This window comes from Cuculus canorus, chromosome 28 (assembly GCF_017976375.1).
Source record: "Cuculus canorus isolate bCucCan1 chromosome 28, bCucCan1.pri, whole genome shotgun sequence".
Lineage (NCBI taxonomy): Eukaryota > Metazoa > Chordata > Aves > Cuculiformes > Cuculidae > Cuculus > Cuculus canorus.
In genome coordinates, this window is record NC_071428.1 from 3080084 (window position 1) to 3099657 (window position 19574).

A 19574-nucleotide genomic window follows, 5' to 3' on the forward strand; every position below is an offset into this window, starting at 1 on the left:
AAACACTCAGCAGATCCATGGATGGAGGGGCTTTCCCTTTTATTTGGTGGATTTTTAATGGGATTGGGTGGTACCTGAGAACTGGAGGACTGAGACAGGCTGAGAGTTGGGGTTGTTCAGCCTGGAGAAGAGAAGGCTTTGAGGAGACCTTAGAGAGACCTTCCAGTGCCTGAAGGGGCTCCAGGAAAGCTGGAGAGGGGCTGTTCATAAAGGCTGTGGGGATGGGACGAGGGGGAATGGGGATAAACTGGAGAGGGGCAGAGTTAGACTGGACATGAGGAGGAATTTCTTCACTGTGAGGGTGGGGAGGCCCTGGCCCAGGTTGCCCAGAGCAGTGGTGGCTGCCCCATCCCTGGAGGGGTTCCAGGCCAGGTTGGATGGGGCTTGGAGCCCCTGATCCAGTGGGAGGTGTCCCTGTCTATGGCAGAGGGGGTGGAACTGGATGGGCTTTGAGGTCCCTTCCAACCCAAACTATTCTCTGAGTCTATGAGACAATCAGGCTGGGGGCTCCAAGGGGTCCCTTTGTGTCCAAAAAGTACTTCAAGGTGGGGCTCAGCGCCCTGTAGGGTGCAAGCTGGGCGCCCAACCAGGGACAATCACCCATCCCAGTGCCCTCTCGCCCATCCTGCTGCCACCTCACTGGTCCCAGTATCCTCTCATCAGCCCCAGCTCCTCCCCACACCCCTCCCTGGGGCAGAGCTCCTCTCTCCTACCCTGCCGGACTGGTTTGTGAACCAGGAGCTGAACTTTTCCCAGGGGGAAGAGGAGGAGGAGGAGGAAGGAGAAGCTGGGTGGGATCAGCCACAGCACCATACAGGGACGCAGGGCTGGGAAATGGAAAGTTTGAGGAAACATCATTTTTGGGGCTGGATGATGGCATCGTCAGTCTTGGCAGGACCAATTCCTCGGTGAATTTAACCCATCTGCCCCAAACCAGCTACAGAGCCACTCATTGAAAGGCTTTATTGGGCAAAACCACCTCCAGCAGCGGTTATGCAAATCCCACCCCAACCCATCCTCATGGAACAGCGCTCTCTGGGGCTCCATCCAGGTCCCGTTGGCCCTCCTGCAGGAAATTCCCGGTGCAGAGGGGTTTACAGCTTAGCTTTACCGATCCCGGGGAAGCTGGGCAGGGAGATGGGGGCCCAACCTGACCCCCCTGCACCCCCAGCCTCAAGCAGGGCAGCGAGAGGGGCTCGGCCCGTGGGCTCCGGGCACCCCAACTCAGCCCCAGTAGCGCAGTTTGGTCCTGGTGTCCTTGGAAGGCTCCTCGGGCTTTGCTGCTGCCACGGCCAGGAGGTTTTCGGGCTCCAGGACCAACATGCTGTACAGGTTCCAGAGCAGCATGGCCAACAGCGGCAGGAAGGTCATGCTGAAGCCAAAAACACGGAAGGAGCGTCCGATGGCGTAGGAGAGCCAGTAAATCAACCTGGAGAGGGTAGAGGCTCAGTGAGGGCGATGCTGGTGGGTTGGAGGAGTATCTCCAGCCCGATGGGCTGTGGTGAACGGTGCTGAGTGAGCTCTGCCCAACACAAGGACCATAAGTGGTTTGGCAAAGCTCAACGTGATCTCGCTCTGCTGGGGGATTGGGATGTTCTTTTCATGGAATCATAGAAGGGTTTGGGTTGGAAAGGACGTCAAAGCCCATCCAGTTCCACCTCCCACTGGATCAGGAGGAGTCTCCATCCTTGGAGGGGTTCAAAAACCATGTGGCCGTGGCACTTTGGGACATGGGTTCGGTTGGCACGTTGGGGTTGGGCTGACGGTTGCACTGGATGAGCCGAGAGGGCTTTTCCAACCTTAATGATTCCATGATTGGTTCAATTCTTTACCCTTGGAAGCTCAGTGGGTGCTTTTATTTCCCCACTCTAACCATTTGGGTAGAGTTCAGGAGGCCGGGGAGGAATCCAAGTGTTCTCCTGCCCTGGATCTGTCCTCGATAGCCTGAACCTCTCCCAACACCCAACCCCTCCGGGCAGTTGGGTTGTGACACTGGCACCCAGATCCACCCCAGCGAGGGTTTGCTGTGGGAAGTGGGATGAGGGATGGAGGAACCCTCCTTCTCTGTTGGCTTTCCCGGCTGTCGTAGCCCAGGTAGAACGAAGGAGCCACTTACCGGGAGATGGCAAAGAGCCCCGTGAGCAGAGGAATGAGCTTGAGGACCTCCTGTGGGAGGTAGGTGGCCAGCACAGCCATGTTGAAGAAGTAGAGGATGAAGAGATGGATAGACTGGGAGACGTAGGTGCGGTGGAGCTCCACCTCCCGCTGCAGCTCCCCGAAGGGCTCCAGCGCTGAGGAGCAGAGGCGAGAGATGCCGCTGACGACCATCCCTGGGGAGCAGAGAGAGGGGGCTGAGCAGGTGCTTGGTGAAAGAGGTCCCACGGGGACCAAACAGAGACTCGATGGGGTGGGAAAAGGGGAGGAAGCTCCATCTGCTGCTCCCGGTGGGAGCAATGGAGCTGCCGAGAGCTCAGCCCCGGCTCTATGCCCCTCAGCCCTCAGCGGAGGGGGCAGAGGACTCCGTACGCCGGCCCCGAGGCTCACCCAGCACGATGGGGAACGTGGCGAAGGCAGCGCAGCGGAGGGTGTAGACCAGGCGGGTGCTGATGGTGGGCAACAACGGGGCATCAAAGGGCAAGAAGACGTAGGCTCCGTAGACGAGGCAGGGGCAGAGGAGCAGAGCTCCCACCACCGAGGCCACGGCTTTGAGGTTGCCGGCGCCGCAATCCCTGCAGCACGGGCAGCGCGGCCCCTCGGGTGGTGGCTTGGCCACCAGCCCCTCCAAGCCCAGCGGGTCCCTGTAGCGCGAGGGGCTGGTGGGATGGAAGATCTGCTTCTGGCGGAGACCGTTGGGTTTGTCGCTGGGGAGAACGCGTTGCCCCTTGGTCTCCTCCCGTGGCCACGGGGCCGGTTGCTTCTTCTGCTTGCCTGGTGTCCACTCGATGCACTGGGGGTCGATGGGCACGAAGACGTGGGCTGCCATCATGGGCAACCCGGGGGCTTCTTCATCTTCGGCCTCAGCGGAGGGGGAGGCGAGAGCAGCCTCCTCGGGGGCTTCACGGCCACCTTCAGGACTCGAGCGCCTCTTTGCCTCTGTGGGCTCCGTTAGGCTCCGGGCGCTGTGGTCCCACGGCAGAGTGGCTTCAGGGTCCCTCGGGTGTTCACCCAGGGCTGGTGGCACCTTGTCCGGGGGAGCGGCCACGGCCACCTTCCCCAGGTCGAGCAAAGCCACCTCCTCAGGGATGGGGTCAGCAGCGGCCATGAGAGCGGCCGGTGGGGGACCAGTAAGAAACCCTCTTGTGTTTTGGGGTGCCAAGAGGGAATGAGGCTCCTGTTCCTTCCACTTTCACCCTGTGCCAGGAGAAAGGAGACAGAAAACCAGCAGAAATGAGAGGTTTGGGGTCAGCCCCAGTTATACCGAGGGGTGGGAGTTGGAGCCCTGGAGTCAAAGAATCGTGGAATGGTTTGGGTTGGAAGGGACCTCAAAGCCCATCCAGTCCCACCCCTGCCATGGGCAGGGACACCTCCCACTGGCTCAGGGGCTCCAAACCCCATCCAACCTGGCCTGGAACCCCTCCAGGGATGGGGCAGCCACCACTGCTCTGGGCAACCTGTTGCCACCTTCATGGTGAAGAAATTCTTCCTTCTACCAAGCCTAAATCTGCCCCTCTCCAGTTTATTCCCATTCCCCCTCGTCCCATCCCCACAGCCTTTATCAACAGCCCCTCCGCAGCTTTCTTGGAGCCCCTTTGGGTACCAGAAGGTCACTCTATGGTCTCCTCAGAGCCTTCTTTTCTCCAGGCTGAACAACCCCAACTCTCTCCGCTCATCCTCATACGGGAGGTGCTCCAGCCTGTAGGAACCCTTCAATCCTGGAAGGTCACCCCACCACCCACCAGCCCTTTCAGAGCCGGGAGGAAGCAGAGCCCGGTGTTTGGGGTGCCCAGCCCTCGGTGCCGGGATCGGGGCGTGTTCCTGGAGGATGGGGGTCTGGTTGCAGAACTGGAGGAGAACTGGGAATTGCTTCCTCACCCAGTTGAACATCCCAGGGGATCCAACTAGGTGCTACCCCAGGGATTTGGGGGAGCAGGACGTCCCCTGCCCGACGCAAGTGGCTCCGCTCGCAGCTCCATCGCTGAGGATACTTGGCAAGAGCAGCCAGGCCACGCGCAGGAAGCAGAGCTAAAGCCATGAGCCACATTTGCTGCCTCTCGTGGCTGGCGCTGATTTTGGGGTGACCACCTGGTGCTGCTTCCTATGGGGGAGCAGAGGATCCAGGCAGAAATCTCCCATTTTTCCCACTCAGCAGGAAATCCCTGTCTCCTGGCCCATCCCGGGGGTTGCCGGCTGCGGAGATGGGAGCCTCCTGCGATGAAAACACCTCTCTATCTCTCTCCCTTCTGGGCACATTCATCCCTGCAGCCCCAGGAGGGGCCCTGGCCTGGCCACAGGCATGGGGAAACTGAGGCACAGAGAGGCGTGGGCTCCATTTGAGGTGCATACCTGAGACAAGGGCCTCAGCAGCTTTCTGAGCCTCGCGCACCATCGCCCCTCTCCCACCCCACTCACGCGTCGCCCACGGGACGGAGGTGGCGGCGGACGCCCCTCGCTGCGAGACTTACTTGGAGAGAGGTGGGGGGCCATGGGGCCGCGCTGGGAGCCTGCGGAGAGCTTCCACTGTCTCTGCGCTGTCTGGACTTCAAACCTGTTTAACCAGCTAAGGTGGGGCCGGTTGAAAGGGGCAGGAGGAGCTGAGAGCCTCATGAGGCGATGGGACTGTGCTGAGCTCGGGCTGAGCCCCGTGCAAGCTCTGAGCCAGCTCTGAGCTGAGCCCTGAGCTGAGCCCTGTGCCCCACTCTGAGCCCTGTGCTGAGCCCTGTGCCCCACTCTGAGCCCTGTGCTGAGCCCTGTGCCCCACTCTGAGCCCTGAGCTGAGCCTCGTGCCCCACTCTGAGCCCTGTGCTGAGCCTCGTGCCCCACTCTGAGCCCTGAGCTGAGCCCTGTGCCCCACTCTGAGCCCTGTATTGAGCCTCGTGCCCCACTCTGAGCCCTGAGCTGAGCCTCGTGCCCCACTCTGAGCCCTGTATTGAGCCTCGTGCCCCACTCTGAGCCCTGAGCTGAGCCTTGTGCCCCACTCTGAGCCCTTTATTGAGCCTTGTGCCCCACTCTGAGCCCTGTATTGAGCCTCGTGCCCCACTCTGAGCCCTGTATTGAGCCTCGTGCCCCACTCTGAGCCCTGAGCTGAGCCTCGTGCCCCACTCTGAGCCCTGAGCTGAGCCTCGTGCCCCACTCTGAGCCCTGAGCTGAGCCTTGTGCCCCACTCTGAGCCCTTTATTGAGCCTTGTGCCCCACTCTGAGCCCTTTATTGAGCCCTGTGCCCCACTCTGAGCCCTGTATTGAGCCTTGTGCCCCACTCTGAGCCCTGTATTGAGCCCTGTGCCCCACTCTGAGCCCTGAGCTGAGCCCTGTGCTCCACTCTGAGCCCTGAGCTGAGCCTTGTGCCCCACTCTGAGCCCTGTATTGATCCTTGTGCCGTACTCTGAGCCCTCGAAGTCCTCCACTGATCCCTGCACTGAGCCCAGTGGAGAAGGAGAAGCCCCAGTGCTTGTCTGGCAGGGACAGGGCTGCCTTGAGGCCCAGACAGAGGGTGAAGGGAACGGTTTTGAGCTGCAAGAGGGGAGACTGAGATGAGATCTTGGGGAGGAATGTTCTCCTGTGAGGGTGGGGAGGCCCTGGCCCAGACTGCCCAGAGGAGTGGTGGCTGCCCCATCCCTGGAGGGGTTCCAGGCCGGGTTGGATGGAGCCTCTGAGCCAGAGGTGGGACTGGACGGGCTTTAACGTTCTTCCAACCCAACCCATTCCAGGACTCCAAGTCCCGGCGCAGACACCACGTGGCGTAACTCTCGCGAGATGACGCCGCGCGGCCGCCATGTTTGCCAGCATTCAGTACTGGCATAAACTCTCGCGAGATGACGCCGCGCAGCCGCCATGTTTGCCAGCACTCAGTACTGGCATCAAAACTCTCGCGAGGTTAAGGCCTGCCCTGCCGCTTCCCGGCCTCGCTCGAATTCTCGCGAGAACAATGCGGGGCAGGGGGCAGCCTCGCAGCCATGGCGGCCGAGCGGGGCCGGGGGCGGCGGCGGCGGCGGCGGGGCCGGTGCTGAAGGGGCTTTGAAGCCCAGGTTCTGCCTTCGCCGGGCGCCATGAGCCAGGGCGGCGGGGCCACCGGCGAGAGCGGCGAGCCGGAGGCCAAGGTGCTGCACACCAAGCGGCTTTACCGGTGAGGAGAGCGCGGAGAGGAGGGGAGGGGGCTCTGAGTCCTATGGGGGAAACGCACAGGGGCCTCGTGCCCAGCCCTGGGGGACCCGGTGTGAGGGGGACGGGGAGCTGCTGGAGCGAGGCCAAAGGAGGCCCCAGGGGTGATCCGAGGGCTGGAGAGCCTCCTGTATGAGGACAGGCTGAGAGCGTTGGGGTTGTTGAGCCTGGAGAAGAGAAGGCTCCGAGGAGACCTTAGAGCAGCTTCCAGTGCTGAAAGGGGCTCCAGGAAAGCTGGAGAGGGGCTCTGGATCAGGGAGTGCAGGGAGAGGATGGCTTTTAATTGGAAGGTGGAAGATATAGATTGGCTATTAGGAGGAAATTCTTCACAGTGAAGGTGGGGAGGCCCTGGCCCAGGCTGCCCAGAGCAGTGGTGGCTGCCCCATCCCTGGAGGGGTTCCAGGCCAGGTTGGATGGGGTTTGGAGCCCCTGATCCAGTGGGAGGTGTCCCTGCCCGTGGCAGGGGTGGGACTGGATTATCTTTAAAGTTCCTTCCAACACAAACCATTTTGTGATTCCACACTCGGGATTGCATTTGGATTTGATGGATGAGAAGCTCTCAGGGGTTTCATGAGGGTAGAGGAGAGGGGCAGCAACCTTTGAGAATGGTTTGGGTTGGAAGGGACCTCAAAAGCCATCCAGTCCCACCCCCTGCCATGGGCAGGGACACTTCCCACTGGATCAGGGGCTCCAAGCCCCATCCAACCTGGCCTGGAACCCCTCCAGGGATGGGGCAGCCACCACTGCTCTGGGCAACCTGGGCCAGGGCCTCACCACCCTCACAGAAGACATTTCTCCTTAAGATCTCATCTTGATCTCCCCATTTTCAGCTCAAAACTGTTCCCCTCGTCCTCTCCCTGCACTCCCTGATCACGAGCCCCTCCCCAGCTTTCCTGGAGCCCCTTTCAGGCTCTAAGGTCTCTCTGCAGCCTTCTCTTCTCCAGGCTGAACAACCGCAGCTCTCTCAACTTGTCGTTTGTACAGGAGGTCTTCCAGCCCTTGGATCACTGTCTGTTGTTATGGCACAATAAGATGCGTAGTTGCTTTATAGCATTTCTACAACAGAAAAAGAGCCCCTTTTTCCTGTAGAGTTGGCCGCTCTTTCAGCGGGACGTACGTGATATGATTTTAGTGCAGGATTTATAATATCTGCAGTGGCCACAAATTTCCTTGCCATGTAGCTGGTGGCTCTCTCACCAAGCTCTCTGCCTTAACAGCCTCTTGTCAGTCCTTCTCTGTTTCAGCCTGGAGTTCAGTTAGATGCTGTGGTGACTCCCTCTCCTCTAAGGAGTCCGTGGTGCTTTTTGTGGTGGCCAACTGTGTTTGGGAGCGTTTGGCCGTTGGATTCAGCAGCTCCTGTGTATTGCAGGTGTTTGAATCTGGTCACATCCCAGCTATAAATAGGATCCACTTTGCATCTGCTTGTGAGAGCAGTGGGAGTTGAGCCCAGGTCACTATGGTCCTTGGCGAGTACCATGGCCGTTGAAGCATCCTTCTGGAGCTGAGGTTGCCCATCACTGATCTAGGATGGTCTTTGATCTGTTCGATTTAATCAGAATGATCATCTCCAGGTTTCACTTCTGAACGTGGCGACCGAGTTGCCCCAGGTGGTGTTCTACTGCATGTGTGTTAGTGTAGGGTTGGCAGATTTACTTTACAGGTCTGTGCTGGCTCCCTGCCTCTGGGTTCCTGTTCTCGTCTGGGCAGTGTTATCTCTGTGCTGACACTCACCAGAATACAAATGAAGGGCTGCAGCTTTTCCCTGAGAAATGCCTTACTCCTCTTAGTGAGGTATTAAATAAAGAAGTAGAGAGAGGACAAAGAGTTCTCCCGGCTGTCCTGCCCCATCCCAGAACATTACAGGCAGGTTGGTGCTTTCGTGGCCAAAGAGGACATCACGTTGGACTCTTTCCACCCTTCTTGGCGGGGTGTGCTGGGCTCGCTTCTTTTAATAGACTGGCGTCCCGTTTGCCTCCTCTGTGGCTCAGATGTGCTGTCTGAGGGCAGCATTTAAACCCAGCAGGTATAAAACGGATGCTGGGACACAATGCGGCCTCTTAACCGCTAAAGAAGATCCAGCCTGTGGTCACACGTGGCACACGGGCTGGATTGCCTTTTAATTGGTGCGTGGTCTGTAGTGCTTGTGTTGATGTTTCCTAACGTTTCCGAAGCGACTCTGGGGGTTGTACCTCTTTGTCCACACCGTGTCCCTTTGCTCACTGCTGCGGCCACAGGATCCTTGCAGGGCATCGCTGCCTGGCACAGACAACTCCTGCACCGTGGGGTGCTGCTGATAGAGATTTTCAGCCCTGTCTCTGCCTTACAGCTCAGGAACTGCACCGTAAAGGAGAAATGGTGCTGCTTGCAAGTCACCAACTCTCTCTTTCCTTGTGAACCCACAAAACGTACCAGAAGCAGCCCATGTATTCATGTGCTCATCCTTGACCATTCCTGTGTGGGAAACTCCCTCAGGGTTGCCTCCTGCCCTGTGCCTGAGGGGAAGGTGAAATACCCTCATGTTCCTGCTCAGGTAGTCCTTGGAAGGAAACTTATGCTTCGCATTCGGGTGGGTCCTGCTGCAAGAGAGTGAGGTTTCCTTGCTGCTTGATCATATTTCCCACCTGCCGGTATTGCTGGCAGCCGAGTAGCTGTCTGACTGCTTCCAACTTGGAAAGGAGCTTCTGGCAGTGGCTTTTTGAGTCATTCCTGTAATTTCAGGGGTGTTGTGCTGCACGATGTGTTTCTGCACTGCTGAGCTTGGGAGGATTCTTGGATGAGGTTTTGTGACCCTTTGTTTAGATATCCAAATCACAAACTCATGGTGGGCAGGGAATGGATGGAGAGCAGCTCTGAGGAGCTGGATGGGCTTTGAGGTCTTTTCCAACCCAAACCATTGTACGAAGTGGCTGTGGGTATCAAGGTCAGTCACAGACTTTTGGGTGTGAGCCTCAGTCTGTTCTTGGTTTGCTTTTGTGATTATTGAGGAAGAACTTGGATCAGCTCTGTGCTGCTTTGATCTCCCAAACCCTTGCGGGAGGCAGTCCCATTCTCTACACTCCTCTTCTTCTCTCAGATTCTGTGTCTCACGGAAATAAGATTTCCATTTACCCTCGGATGAAAGCTTGCTGTGCCACAGCATGAAATGGGACATTTTCCCTTTGAGCTCCTGGAGGTTTGGGTTATTTTCGGGGCAGTTCCTTTTCTTGGTGGGTTTGTGAAGAGAGATTTCCCTTGCTGGGAAGGGGCTGGGACTCAAAACCTGACAAGTACTTTACAGTGATCTCTGTAGTTGTCAAGGAAGTGGTGATGGTTCTGGCCCAAATGGCTCTGCGTGCCCTCTGCGTGTGTGTGCGCCGAAGGAAGGGTCAGTCATGGCATTCTGTGTTGAGGGAGCTGTGTTCTGCAGGTGATGAAGATCTTGGGAACTGGAAGCAGGCTGGTAGCGACATCGAACTGTGCTTTGCAGAAGGTTGCTCTGATCAGGTCTGTCTCATTCTGTATTTACAACGCATCGTGCTCGTCTTCAGCTTGTTCAAACCGCTCTTTGTGTACAGCAGGCTCAGCCCTGGGAGCAGGGAAGGTGGTGGAGCAAACCTGGAATGACAAGTAGGTGGATGCGCAGTTGAGGCGGGGAGAGGAGGTACCTGCAGAGTTTGATGGCCAGGGATGGCGAGAAGGATGTGTTCCTGAAGGAGAACGTGTGGACCCAGCGTCTGGGAACAGTCAGTTGTTGGGAGTGGTTGATCGACCTCCAATACAGGCTGAACAAAGGCAGAGGTTGGAGATGATCTCTTGTGACACGAAGGGTTTAACGCGGCGAGTTGATTCTGCATTATTGAACTGTCTGTGAGATATCGATGAGGGCTCTTTGTATCAGCTCTGATGCTCTATAACTCCCTGGCTTTTATTTCACCGCTTGAACTGCAGTTTGAATTGTTCACAGCCACAAACTTTGGAAGGCTGGAGGTTTTACATGCGGTGTGGTGTTCCTCCTCAAGGAGAGGATCGGGCAGTGATTCACAGATGTGGTTTTCTGCGTGACTCAGTTTTGGAGGTGGCTTGGTCTGTCTTTTAGCTGGTGTTCAGGGGAAAAACCTCGTAATAACTTTCATATTTTAGGCTGGTTTTGAATATCTCCATTCCCTTTCTCTGGGAGATCTTTAAAGGGCTTTAATCAATGAATCACTGTAATGAAGATCAGGGAGGTTTGGCAAATGAGAGAGACGTGAGTTGCCTTCCTTTATAGACAAATTGGTAAGGAAACAGCAATTGGTGGAGGTTAGAAAGCAAATAATTTTTTTTTATTCATAGAGTTTAGACATTTAATTTAATCTGAGTGTTTGTATTGTGTGATTTAATTGCCATGGTTAAAAGCTGCTAACGCATCCAAAGACATTCCTGACTTTGCTGCTGTAGAAGCAATGGACATTTCTGACCAGACAGGCAGCGGTGACTGGGGATTAAACAGCTGATTTGCAGCAAAACCATTACAGTGTACATAACTCTGCTTTTTTCTCCTTTCCGTAAGCTTTCTAAAACAGAGTGCTGAAAGGAAATCAATTAATACGGTGCATTGGTATAATGCAGCTTACTAATAATGGAATTAACTAGGCCAGTGTGGTTCTGTGCAGACATCCGGAGCTCAGATAACCCGCTTTCTGACCCTCCTCTTCCTGTGCTCCCTTGCAGAGCAGTGGTGGAGGCTGTTCATCGACTGGATCTCATCCTTGGCAATAAGGCCGCGTATCAAGAAGTGTTCAAGCCAGAGAACATCAGCTTGAGGAACAAGTAAGTTGGGCAGGGCACTGGGTTTTTATATTGGGCTGGGGAAAATCCATGTGAAGCTGCACTAATTCTGTGGTTTTGGAGTGTGCTTGATTTGTGGTGTGGAATTCTGATGGGTTTTTGAAGCAGAAGCTGGGCTTTGGGTCTGCATTTGAACAGCACCTCATAGAATCGTAGAATGACCTGAGTTGGAAGAGACCCAGAAGAATCATCGAGTCCCTGTCGTACCGTCTGTGGCTGGAGACTTCTCTGAGTGCTGTTGCAACACAAATCTTCTCCATGTTGGCCAGTGCCTTCCTTGTAATTCATAGAATCATAGAATAGTTTGAGTTGGAGGAGACCTTAAAGATCATCCAGTTCCACCCCGTGCCGTGGGCAGGGACACCTCCCACTGGCTCAGGGGCTCCAAACCCCATCCAACCTGGCCTGGAACCCCTCCAGGGATGGGGCAGCCACAACTTCCCTGGGCAACCTGGGCCAGTGTCTCACCACTCATGGTGAAGAAATTCTTCCTTATGTCTGGTCTAATTCTCTTTAAATACCAGTGTGGTGAAGCTTCTTATATGTGTGTAGGATCTTCTATTGGGTTCAGAGGGTGCCTGGCGGGGGTGGTTATTTGTACTCATTTTTAATCTGTCAAGAGAATTCTTGATTTCACTGCAATTTTGGGAGTTGCTGGTGGCCAGCCGAGCCAAGAGCTGGTTGGGGCTGTGGAGTGGGGGTGATACAGGTTGTGCCATCACCAGGTGGCCTGGCTTATCCATCGCCGTGAATTCTGATTCTCCTCTTCCATGCCTGTGCGGTGGCAGCTTTGTTGGGAGCTGCTGTAGCTGAATGTGAATTCCCTGCTCTCTCCTCTCAGGCTGCGGGAGCTGTGTGTGAAGCTGATGTTCTTGCATCCAGTAGATTATGGAAGAAAAGCAGAAGAACTACTCTGGAGGAAAGTTTACTATGAAGTTATCCAGCTCATTAAAACCAATAAAAAGGCAGGTATCTCTGTCGCTGGCTGTGAAACGAGAGACCGAGTTAAAAGCGTCATTTGCCTGGAGAAATTGTAGTTGAACACAGGGCAGGGAGCCAGGTGCTCCTGAACTTTAACTGTGGAGCTGATCTGTGCTTTTTGTCCAGCTGTGGGTAGGCATCCTCCAGTGATGTGCTGAGAGAGCTGCCATTGCAGAGGATATTTCAACATTATTTGCTTATTTTTTGTCTTCTAATCTTCATGAGATGTGTATAGGATTGTGGAACGATTTGGATTGGAAGGGAAGCCCATCCAGTCCCACCCCTGCCATGGGCAGGGACACCTCCCACTGGCTCAGGGGCTCCAAGCCCCATCCAACCTGGCCTGGAACCCCTCCAGGGATGGGGCAGCCACCACTGCTCTGGGCAACCTGGGCCAGGGCCTCCCCACCCTCACAGGAGAGCATTTCTCCCCAAGATCTCATCTCAATCTCCCCTCTTGCAGCTGAAAACCGTTCCCCCCTTGTCCTATCCCTGCACTGCCTGCAGTTCAGTGTCTCCATGGAGAACAGGGTCTTGGGAGGTTTTCTCTGTGCCGATTGTTTTTACTGGGATTGATCCCTCAGAAACATTCACTGTATTTTCTAATGCCACCAGCTCTCTCCTGCTGCTCTGGTTTTCTGGATGTATGTAAGGTGCTCTAAGCAGACACCTTGATTTTATTTATTCATTGTTGCAGGCAGTATTTCTCCTCCTTGCTGTTTACTCCTGGTAGATTTCACCAGACAGAACCTTGTTGAGCCAGAGGAGATCCAGAACATGACAAACCCAATTCCAGCTGAGCTGCCCACTCTCTTGTTTCCTGAAACTTGGGTTGCCAGCCTGAAATGTTGCCCGGTGGCATTAATGTGTTCTCCTTTGCCTTCCCTCCAGCACATCCACAGCCGAAGCACTCTGGAGTGTGCTTACCGGACTCACTTAGTTGCTGGCGTAGGATTTTACCAGCACCTTCTCCTCTACATCCAGTCTCACTACCAGCTGGAGCTGCAGTGCTGTATTGACTGGACACACGTAACAGATCCTCTAATAGGTGAGTGCTCTGTACGGGGCTCTTGGAACAGCTCAGAATCCCAGGCAGGTGGCTTCCCCTGCGCTAGTCTTTCTTTGTTTCAGCATTCCAGGGATTATCTCTGTTCCTTTCCCTGATTAGCTGGTTATCTGTTCAGAGCAGACTGTCCTCTCTTCCCTCCCTTCTTGCTCTTTCTTTTAATACTAAACTAGGGAAGAAGGATGGGTTTCTATCAGGAGGAAAAAGCTGTTGGAAAATTCTTCAGTGAGTGTTCGGTGATGGCAGATTTTTATGGAAAATCGTAGAGCTCATCTGGCTGTACAGTATGTTTTTAAAAGCTGATTTAAATCTTTTTTTAAAAGCTGATTTAAAGCAGCGAAATGGATTTTTGAAACCAACAGATTGTTGTCAGGACATTGTATTCATTAGATGTAAGAGATTGTTCCTCCTCTTGCTGTCCCTTCTCCCTGTGCTTCCTTATGTACAGTCTGTAGCTTTGCAACCACAGCTGCGTTTTGGACTGGGAACATGAGGAAGCTCCTATAACACAGTGTGATATGTTAGAAGTCTCGAGGCACGACCGCTGTGTGGGGTGGTTTGAGGGATCTGACCTGAAAGGGGAGGAAGAGAAGAGTGTTCACAGTCCTGAAACAGCTCAAGGCTGTGCATGTATTCAAAGCCTCGGTTAGCTTGTAATAGAATCACAGGGTGATTTGGGTCAGAAGGGACCTAAAGCCCATCCAGTCCCACCCCTGCCATGGGCAGGGACACCTCCCACTGGCTCAGGGGCTCCAAGCCCCATCCAACCTGGCCTGGAACCCCTCCAGGGATGGGGCAGCCACCGCTGCTCTGGGCAACCTGGGCCAGGGCCTCCCCACCCTCACAGGAGAGCATTTCTCCCTAAGATCTCATCTCGATCTCCCCTCTTTCAGCTGAAAATCGTTCACCCTCATCCTCTCCCTGCCCTCCCTTATCCAGAGCCCCTCCCCAGCTTTCCTGGAGCCCCTTTTCGTACTGGAAGCTGCTCTAAGGTCTCCCCAGAGCCTTCTCTTCTCCAAACTGAACAAGCATCTCTCCTGAGTTGTGCTCGGTGGCCTCGAGGCACGTGTTTCTGTTCTGGTGGGTCTGGTGGGAGAACTGGAACCTCCGTGTGTTTTCTGAAGGATATTAGCCAGGATTTCATTGACATTCTTAAAGCTGGCGGGGGAGGGAAGGTGGGAACTGGCATCAGAGGAATCAGTATGTCTTTAGCAATGGAATGTTTCAGGCACTGGTGTCCTATTCTTAGTTCTGGGAGATGATTGTATCACGATTGTCTTTGAAATGTTGGTTGAAAAGGCAGATGTCCCTGGCAACTGTTGCTTTGAGAAATGTGTCTCAGTACTGTGGAATTAATAAAGGCTCGAAATACGCATTCCAGATGGGTCTGTACACTGTGGTGTGCGATTGTGTTTGAAAGGCTCCCCTCATTTTGGTTCCTTCATGTGTTTGGGCTCTGTAATTAATGCATGCGGCAGATGAGTGTGTAACTGGACAACAGAGATGTAACTGTGCGTGTCCAGGAAACACAGATGTGTTACACTCTCGTATGAATGACAGATCAGGTTAAATAAATGAGAGCAAGAGGATTCACAGCAAAAAAGAAAGGTAGGATGGGTCCAGTAGTGTATGTTGATGCAGATTTGAAGGCCATGTGTTTGTATAATGCAGTTTGTACAATGCTGTTTGTTAAGGGGGAACCGTTCCTCATTTAAGGTCACTTAAGTGTCAAGATTTCACTTCCACTCTAAATCCAAGCCAAGAGGGGCACAGCTCAGACTGTAGGCTGGACCGTTCTTAAAAAGCTTCCTTGGGGACTCCTGGTTGAGGGAATTTGCTCTTCCAGAAGTTGAAAGTCCTTGGCAACAGGCACGCCGAACCCAGATGAATCCACGCCACTGGCCTGCCTGGTAGTCGCTGTTGCCTCCTGCTGTCTGGCTGTACTGTTTGTCCTGATGGCCAGGAGAAGGTGCCGATGGGCAGATGGGAAGCAGGATCTGGCCAGCGGCAGCTCCTCCCAGGAACTGAGTCACGCTTGATGGCTTCGCTTAGTTTGGATCAGCTGGCTGGAGCCTTCCCCTGCTGGTTTTGACACTTCCCACTGCTTGATCTACTTTCTTTTTTCAGTTCAGTATAGGATAGGATATTTCAGTGGGAAGGGACCTACAGGATCATCTCGCCTTGACCAACGCAGGGGTGACCAAAAAGTTAAAGCCTGGTACTAAGGGCATTGTCAAAATGCCTCTCAAACACTTGTCAGGTTTGAGGCATCACCCACCTCTCCAGGAAACCTGTTCCAGGGTTTGACCACCTTCTCAGTAAAGAAATGCTTCTGCATGTCCAGCTTAAACCTCCCCTGGCACAGCTTTGAGGCATTCCCACACATCCTATCACTGGGTTCCAGGGAGAAAAGCTCAGCTCTCCTCTCCACATCACCCCCTGAGGAAGCTGTAGGGAAATCTAGATCTCAGCCCTAGACAATAAATTTGTTTCCATCTGCAGTGTCAAGGAGGCTACATCCAACATTGTTTGCTGCTACCAGGTGCAAGTGTGCTCAGATTTTGTTCTGGCTTCCAGGGATTCGCAGCGGCTCCTATCCAACGGCCTCATTAGCTGTGCTAATGAAATCAGCCTCTCGACAGGCCTTATTAGCTTGTGCTCAGTGCTGTGTTAACACGATCGCATGGCTTGTAGACAGGAATTGGCCTTTATCCTCTCATCTGAGCGTGAATGGAGCCAGCTCTCTGTGGTATAGGCAAAGTCTAAGTGACTGCAGTGATGCTGTGATGTGCACTGCCCCTCACCAGCAGGGGACTGAGGGGTGGGCATAAAATCGTGGAATCATAGAATCATTAAGTTTGGAAAAGACCTCTAAGCTCATCCAGTCCAAATGTTAGCCCAGCCCCCCTGTACTGATTAAACCAAGTCCCAAGTGCCATGGCCATACGTTGTTCTAACCCCTCCAGGGATGGAGACTCCCCCACTGCCCTGGGCAGCCTCTGCCAGGGCTTCACCACGCTCTCAGTAAAGGAATTTTTCCTGATATCCAATCTAAACCTCCCCTAGAACAGCTTGAAGCCGTTTCCTCTCGTATCCCATCCCTTGTTCCTTGAGAGAAGAGACCAGCACCTGTTTAGCTCCGACCTTCTTTCCAGGACCTGTGGAGGGCAATGGGGTCTCCCTTCCGTCTCAGTGTCTACATGTATTTTCTACACTACTTTTCTATGTTTTGACATCCAGAGTGGACCAGTGCTGGTCTGTCGAATGCCACAGCCAACAACGTGATCTACCAGACAGTCTGTGATCCAGGGAAACATTGGGTGTCTGGGGCAGAGGTGCTGGCTGCTCCTGTGTCTTTCTAGCAGCCTTTACTCCATGGTGTGTGTGATTTCTCATGTAGGCTGCAAGAAACCCGTGTCTGCGTCGGAGAAGGAGATGGAGTGGGCACAGATGGCGTGTCACCGATGTCTGGTTTATCTGGGAGACCTAGGTAAGAACAGCTTTGTCTTTCAGGGCAACTGTAATACCTTGATGGTCCCCATGCAGCTCCAACCTCCTTTCCCGGAGTTGCAGAGAGCGATGGAGTTTCCCTTCATCCTCCCCTTCTCCAGACTAAACAGCCCCAGGGCCCTCAGCTGCTCCCACAACCCTTGTTCTCCAGCCGCTTCCCCAGCTCTGTTCCCTTCTCCAGACGCGCTCCAGCCCCTCAACGTCTTTCTTGGAGTGAGGGGCCCAAAACTGAACCCAGGATTCGAGGTGCGGCCTCACCAGCACTGAATCCAGGGGGATGATCGCTTCTCTGCTCCTTCTGCCCACACCGTTTTTGATCATTACCACAAGTGTGACTGAAAATCAGGTTTATTAAGCACTGTTGTGAACCAGTGCAGAGCAGCAGGCTGCTGCAAAGCCCCAGCTTCTTTGTCAGCGTGCCTGGTTGCATATCATCCTTTTTAGAGCAGACATGTCTGTCCCCCAGTCATGACCTCCTGAAGCGTGTGGTAAGCGTGTCAGCTTCTGGCTCGGTTGGGAACACGTAGGAGTGAAGGCAGGGAGAAAACACGGAGCTGTGTGACAAACAGCTTTTTGAAGTGTGGCGCGGGTAAATGTGCTTGATATGCAGCAGCCTTCAAGCTCTTGAAGGCTCTTTGGCATTTAGTGTTGCGTGTGAATCAGCCTAAAAATGGCATTGCAGATAAATGTCTTACGGGGGTAATAAGACATGGTGGGAGAGAAATGTGCTTCCGTCGTCACAAGGCTTTCACCTGAGGTTTCCAAAATGCCTCCTGTGGTCCAAACCCAAGAATAAACTCCAGTCCAGCCCCAGCCAGGTATTTTCTTAGCTCAGCTGACTTTCTTTGCGTTTCATGCTCTGCTGTAGTAGAACACAGTCTGTTTGAAGTGCTGGAAAGTGGAGCACAGTTCCGAGTTGTTTCAAGGATAGATGAATCAGCATTTAACACACGGAGCCGAAGAACTCCTTCCTTTTGCTTACACGCTGCCACAAGTGTTGAGGGAGATCCCCTTCACTTGAAGCGGCAGGGGTTGTGGCGTGTGGAGTAGAGCAGTTAGAAGTGCTTCAAACAGGCCTGGCAAACCTCGTACGTCGCTGTGTTTTGCCAAGAGCAGTTCTTCTTTGATGGATTTGTTGACTTGGCTGGTATTTCTAGTTTTGTGGTATTTTTTTAATCCGTAGGGAAACTGCGCTTCTCTACAGAAGGGAAGAGAAGATGCTGCCTTCTGGTTTCTGATGCGCAGTGTGTGGTTTTCTTTCAGCTCGCTATCAGAACGAACTGGCAGGTGTGGACACAGAGCTGCTGGCTGAGCGGTTTTACTATCAAGCCCTTTCTGTTGCACCACAAATTGGTGAGTTGAGTTACCATGAATTTTTAGTTGTTAAAGTCACCTTGCCGCAACGTACAAAAAACCACTCTGTGCTACGCTGGTCAGGTTTATATCCTGCTGCTGAGGAAGGAGTGCTTTCATCCTCCTTTTAGCTATCCTTAACCTGGGTTATGTTCTCCTTTGGGAACCTCTCTGGCTGGGAAGCCAAATAGAAGAGTTAAAGCAAAGGTGCTCTTTACCAGTGACCTCGGCTCCTAGTCTGATAACCTCTGCGAAGCTCAGACTTCCACAAACATGATAAATTATCTGGCTAAGGGGAAATCCAACTGCCCATTGCCAGAAGCAGAGCATTATCGGTCATCTTCCTTTTTTTTTTTTTTATCCCTGCAATAAACCCCGTCACGTGTTGCTTTCTCCTTCGGAAGTGGCTGTTTTCCTGGAACACACTGGGGCAGGAGTTGAGTGCCTGTCTTTTCTTCAAAAGCGTGCAATGCCAGGAGAATGTTTTCTCTGTCTTTGCAGAGTTCTCAGTGAGTTTGATAAACTGATCCCAAACACCAGTAAGTGACAAAAGTTTATGTACCACGGTGAGACGGATCGGAACTCTGAAATGCCGATAAGATGTCTGTGTCAAGAGGAATAGAGAGTCAAGGACATGGCATTAATAATATGGAGGAGGTGGCGTTGTTTGCTCTGCTTTCATATGTAGGGAACTGGCAGGAAGGTGGGGAGGATGTGAGAGCGCTCTAAAACACAACAAAAACCTGGGTGGCAAAAGGGTTGAGTAGTCCAGACCTTTGTGCTGCAGCCTTACTGCTCTTTGTGTCTCCTGGCTTCCCTCCTGTGTGGAAGAGTAGTGAGAGGGAAAGGCTTCCTAGCAGGACCATTGGAGAATTGTAGAATCACAGAATGGTTTGTGTTGGAAGGAACTTTAAAGATCATGGAGTCCCACCCCCTGCCATGGGCAGGGACACCTCCCACTGGCTGAGGGGCTCCAAGCCCCATCCAACCTGGCCTGGAACCCCTCCAGGGATGGGGCACCACCACTGCTCTGGGCAACCTGTTCCAGGGCCTCACCACCCTCACAGGAAAACATTTCTCCCCAAGATCTCATCTCAATCTCCCTTCTTTCAGCTCAAAACTGTTATTTTTAAGAATTGACTGTAGGTTAATTCCATCGCCCCTCTCTCTTGTGACAGGCATGCCCTTTAACCAGCTGGGGACCTTGGCAGGGAGCAAATACTACAATGTGGAAGCTACCTATTGCTACTTACGCTGGTGAGTGTCCGGGTGGGATCTTGGCTTCCTGGACAGAGAATCAGGGCGCTGTGGTGGCTCCTGCCAAGTTCTTTTCTCCTTCACTTTGCACTTGTGACTGTCTTAAGCGCGTGACTTTCAGGGGACGGGAAAGAGAGATGGGTTTATTCCTGCCTTGAGTGGGAGTGGTAATAAAAAGGAGCTTTGGTCAAACCAAACCATCCTGCTGGTCACTAAAATACAGTGGGAGGCTGTGTTTAGAGGGTAAGGTTTCATCGAAGCCCCCTTTGTCTGTGCTGGAGAGCTA

At 53.7% G+C, this 19574-nt stretch overlaps 2 protein-coding genes across 2 annotated transcripts in view; one reads left to right on the forward strand and one right to left on the reverse strand.

Moving 5' to 3' along the window:
- Positions 1-952: 952 nt before the first annotated feature.
- On the reverse strand, positions 953-4720 carry TMEM79 (transmembrane protein 79). Its single transcript, XM_009561245.2, has 4 exons — positions 4623-4720; positions 2545-3351; positions 2117-2330; positions 953-1429 (listed from the first exon to the last, which is right to left on the reverse strand). The coding sequence occupies exons 2-4, from the start codon at positions 3260-3262 to the stop codon at positions 1225-1227; spliced, it is 1137 nt and encodes a 378-aa protein (XP_009559540.1). The 5' UTR covers positions 3263-3351; positions 4623-4720; the 3' UTR covers positions 953-1224.
- A 1353-nt stretch (positions 4721-6073) lies between these two features.
- The window catches only part of SMG5 (SMG5 nonsense mediated mRNA decay factor), a 33609-nt gene continuing 20108 nt past the window's right edge, over positions 6074-19574 (forward strand). Inside the window, exons 1-7 of the mRNA XM_009561270.2 lie at positions 6074-6280; positions 11005-11103; positions 11963-12086; positions 12994-13150; positions 16569-16658; positions 17942-18031; positions 19210-19288. Coding sequence (XP_009559565.2) covers positions 6204-6280; positions 11005-11103; positions 11963-12086; positions 12994-13150; positions 16569-16658; positions 17942-18031; positions 19210-19288 — 716 coding nt within the window. The 5' untranslated portion in view covers positions 6074-6203. The remainder of the gene's footprint in view (positions 6281-11004; positions 11104-11962; positions 12087-12993; positions 13151-16568; positions 16659-17941; positions 18032-19209; positions 19289-19574) is intronic.

What these genes read in the sequence shown, in the direction of transcription:
- TMEM79 (XM_009561245.2), bottom strand. Translation starts at nt 3,262, where the DNA reads ATGGCCGCTGCTGACCCCATCCCTGAGGAGGTGGCTTTGCTCGACCTG. An exon ending in CACGTTCCCCATCGTGCTGG is followed by an intron (nt 2,331 to 2,544) that starts GTGAGCCTCGGG and finishes TCTGCTCCCCAG; the next exon opens with GGATGGTCGTCAGCGGCATC. An exon ending in GGGCTCTTTGCCATCTCCCG is followed by an intron (nt 1,430 to 2,116) that starts GTAAGTGGCTCC and finishes TACCCTCTCCAG; the next exon opens with GTTGATTTACTGGCTCTCCT.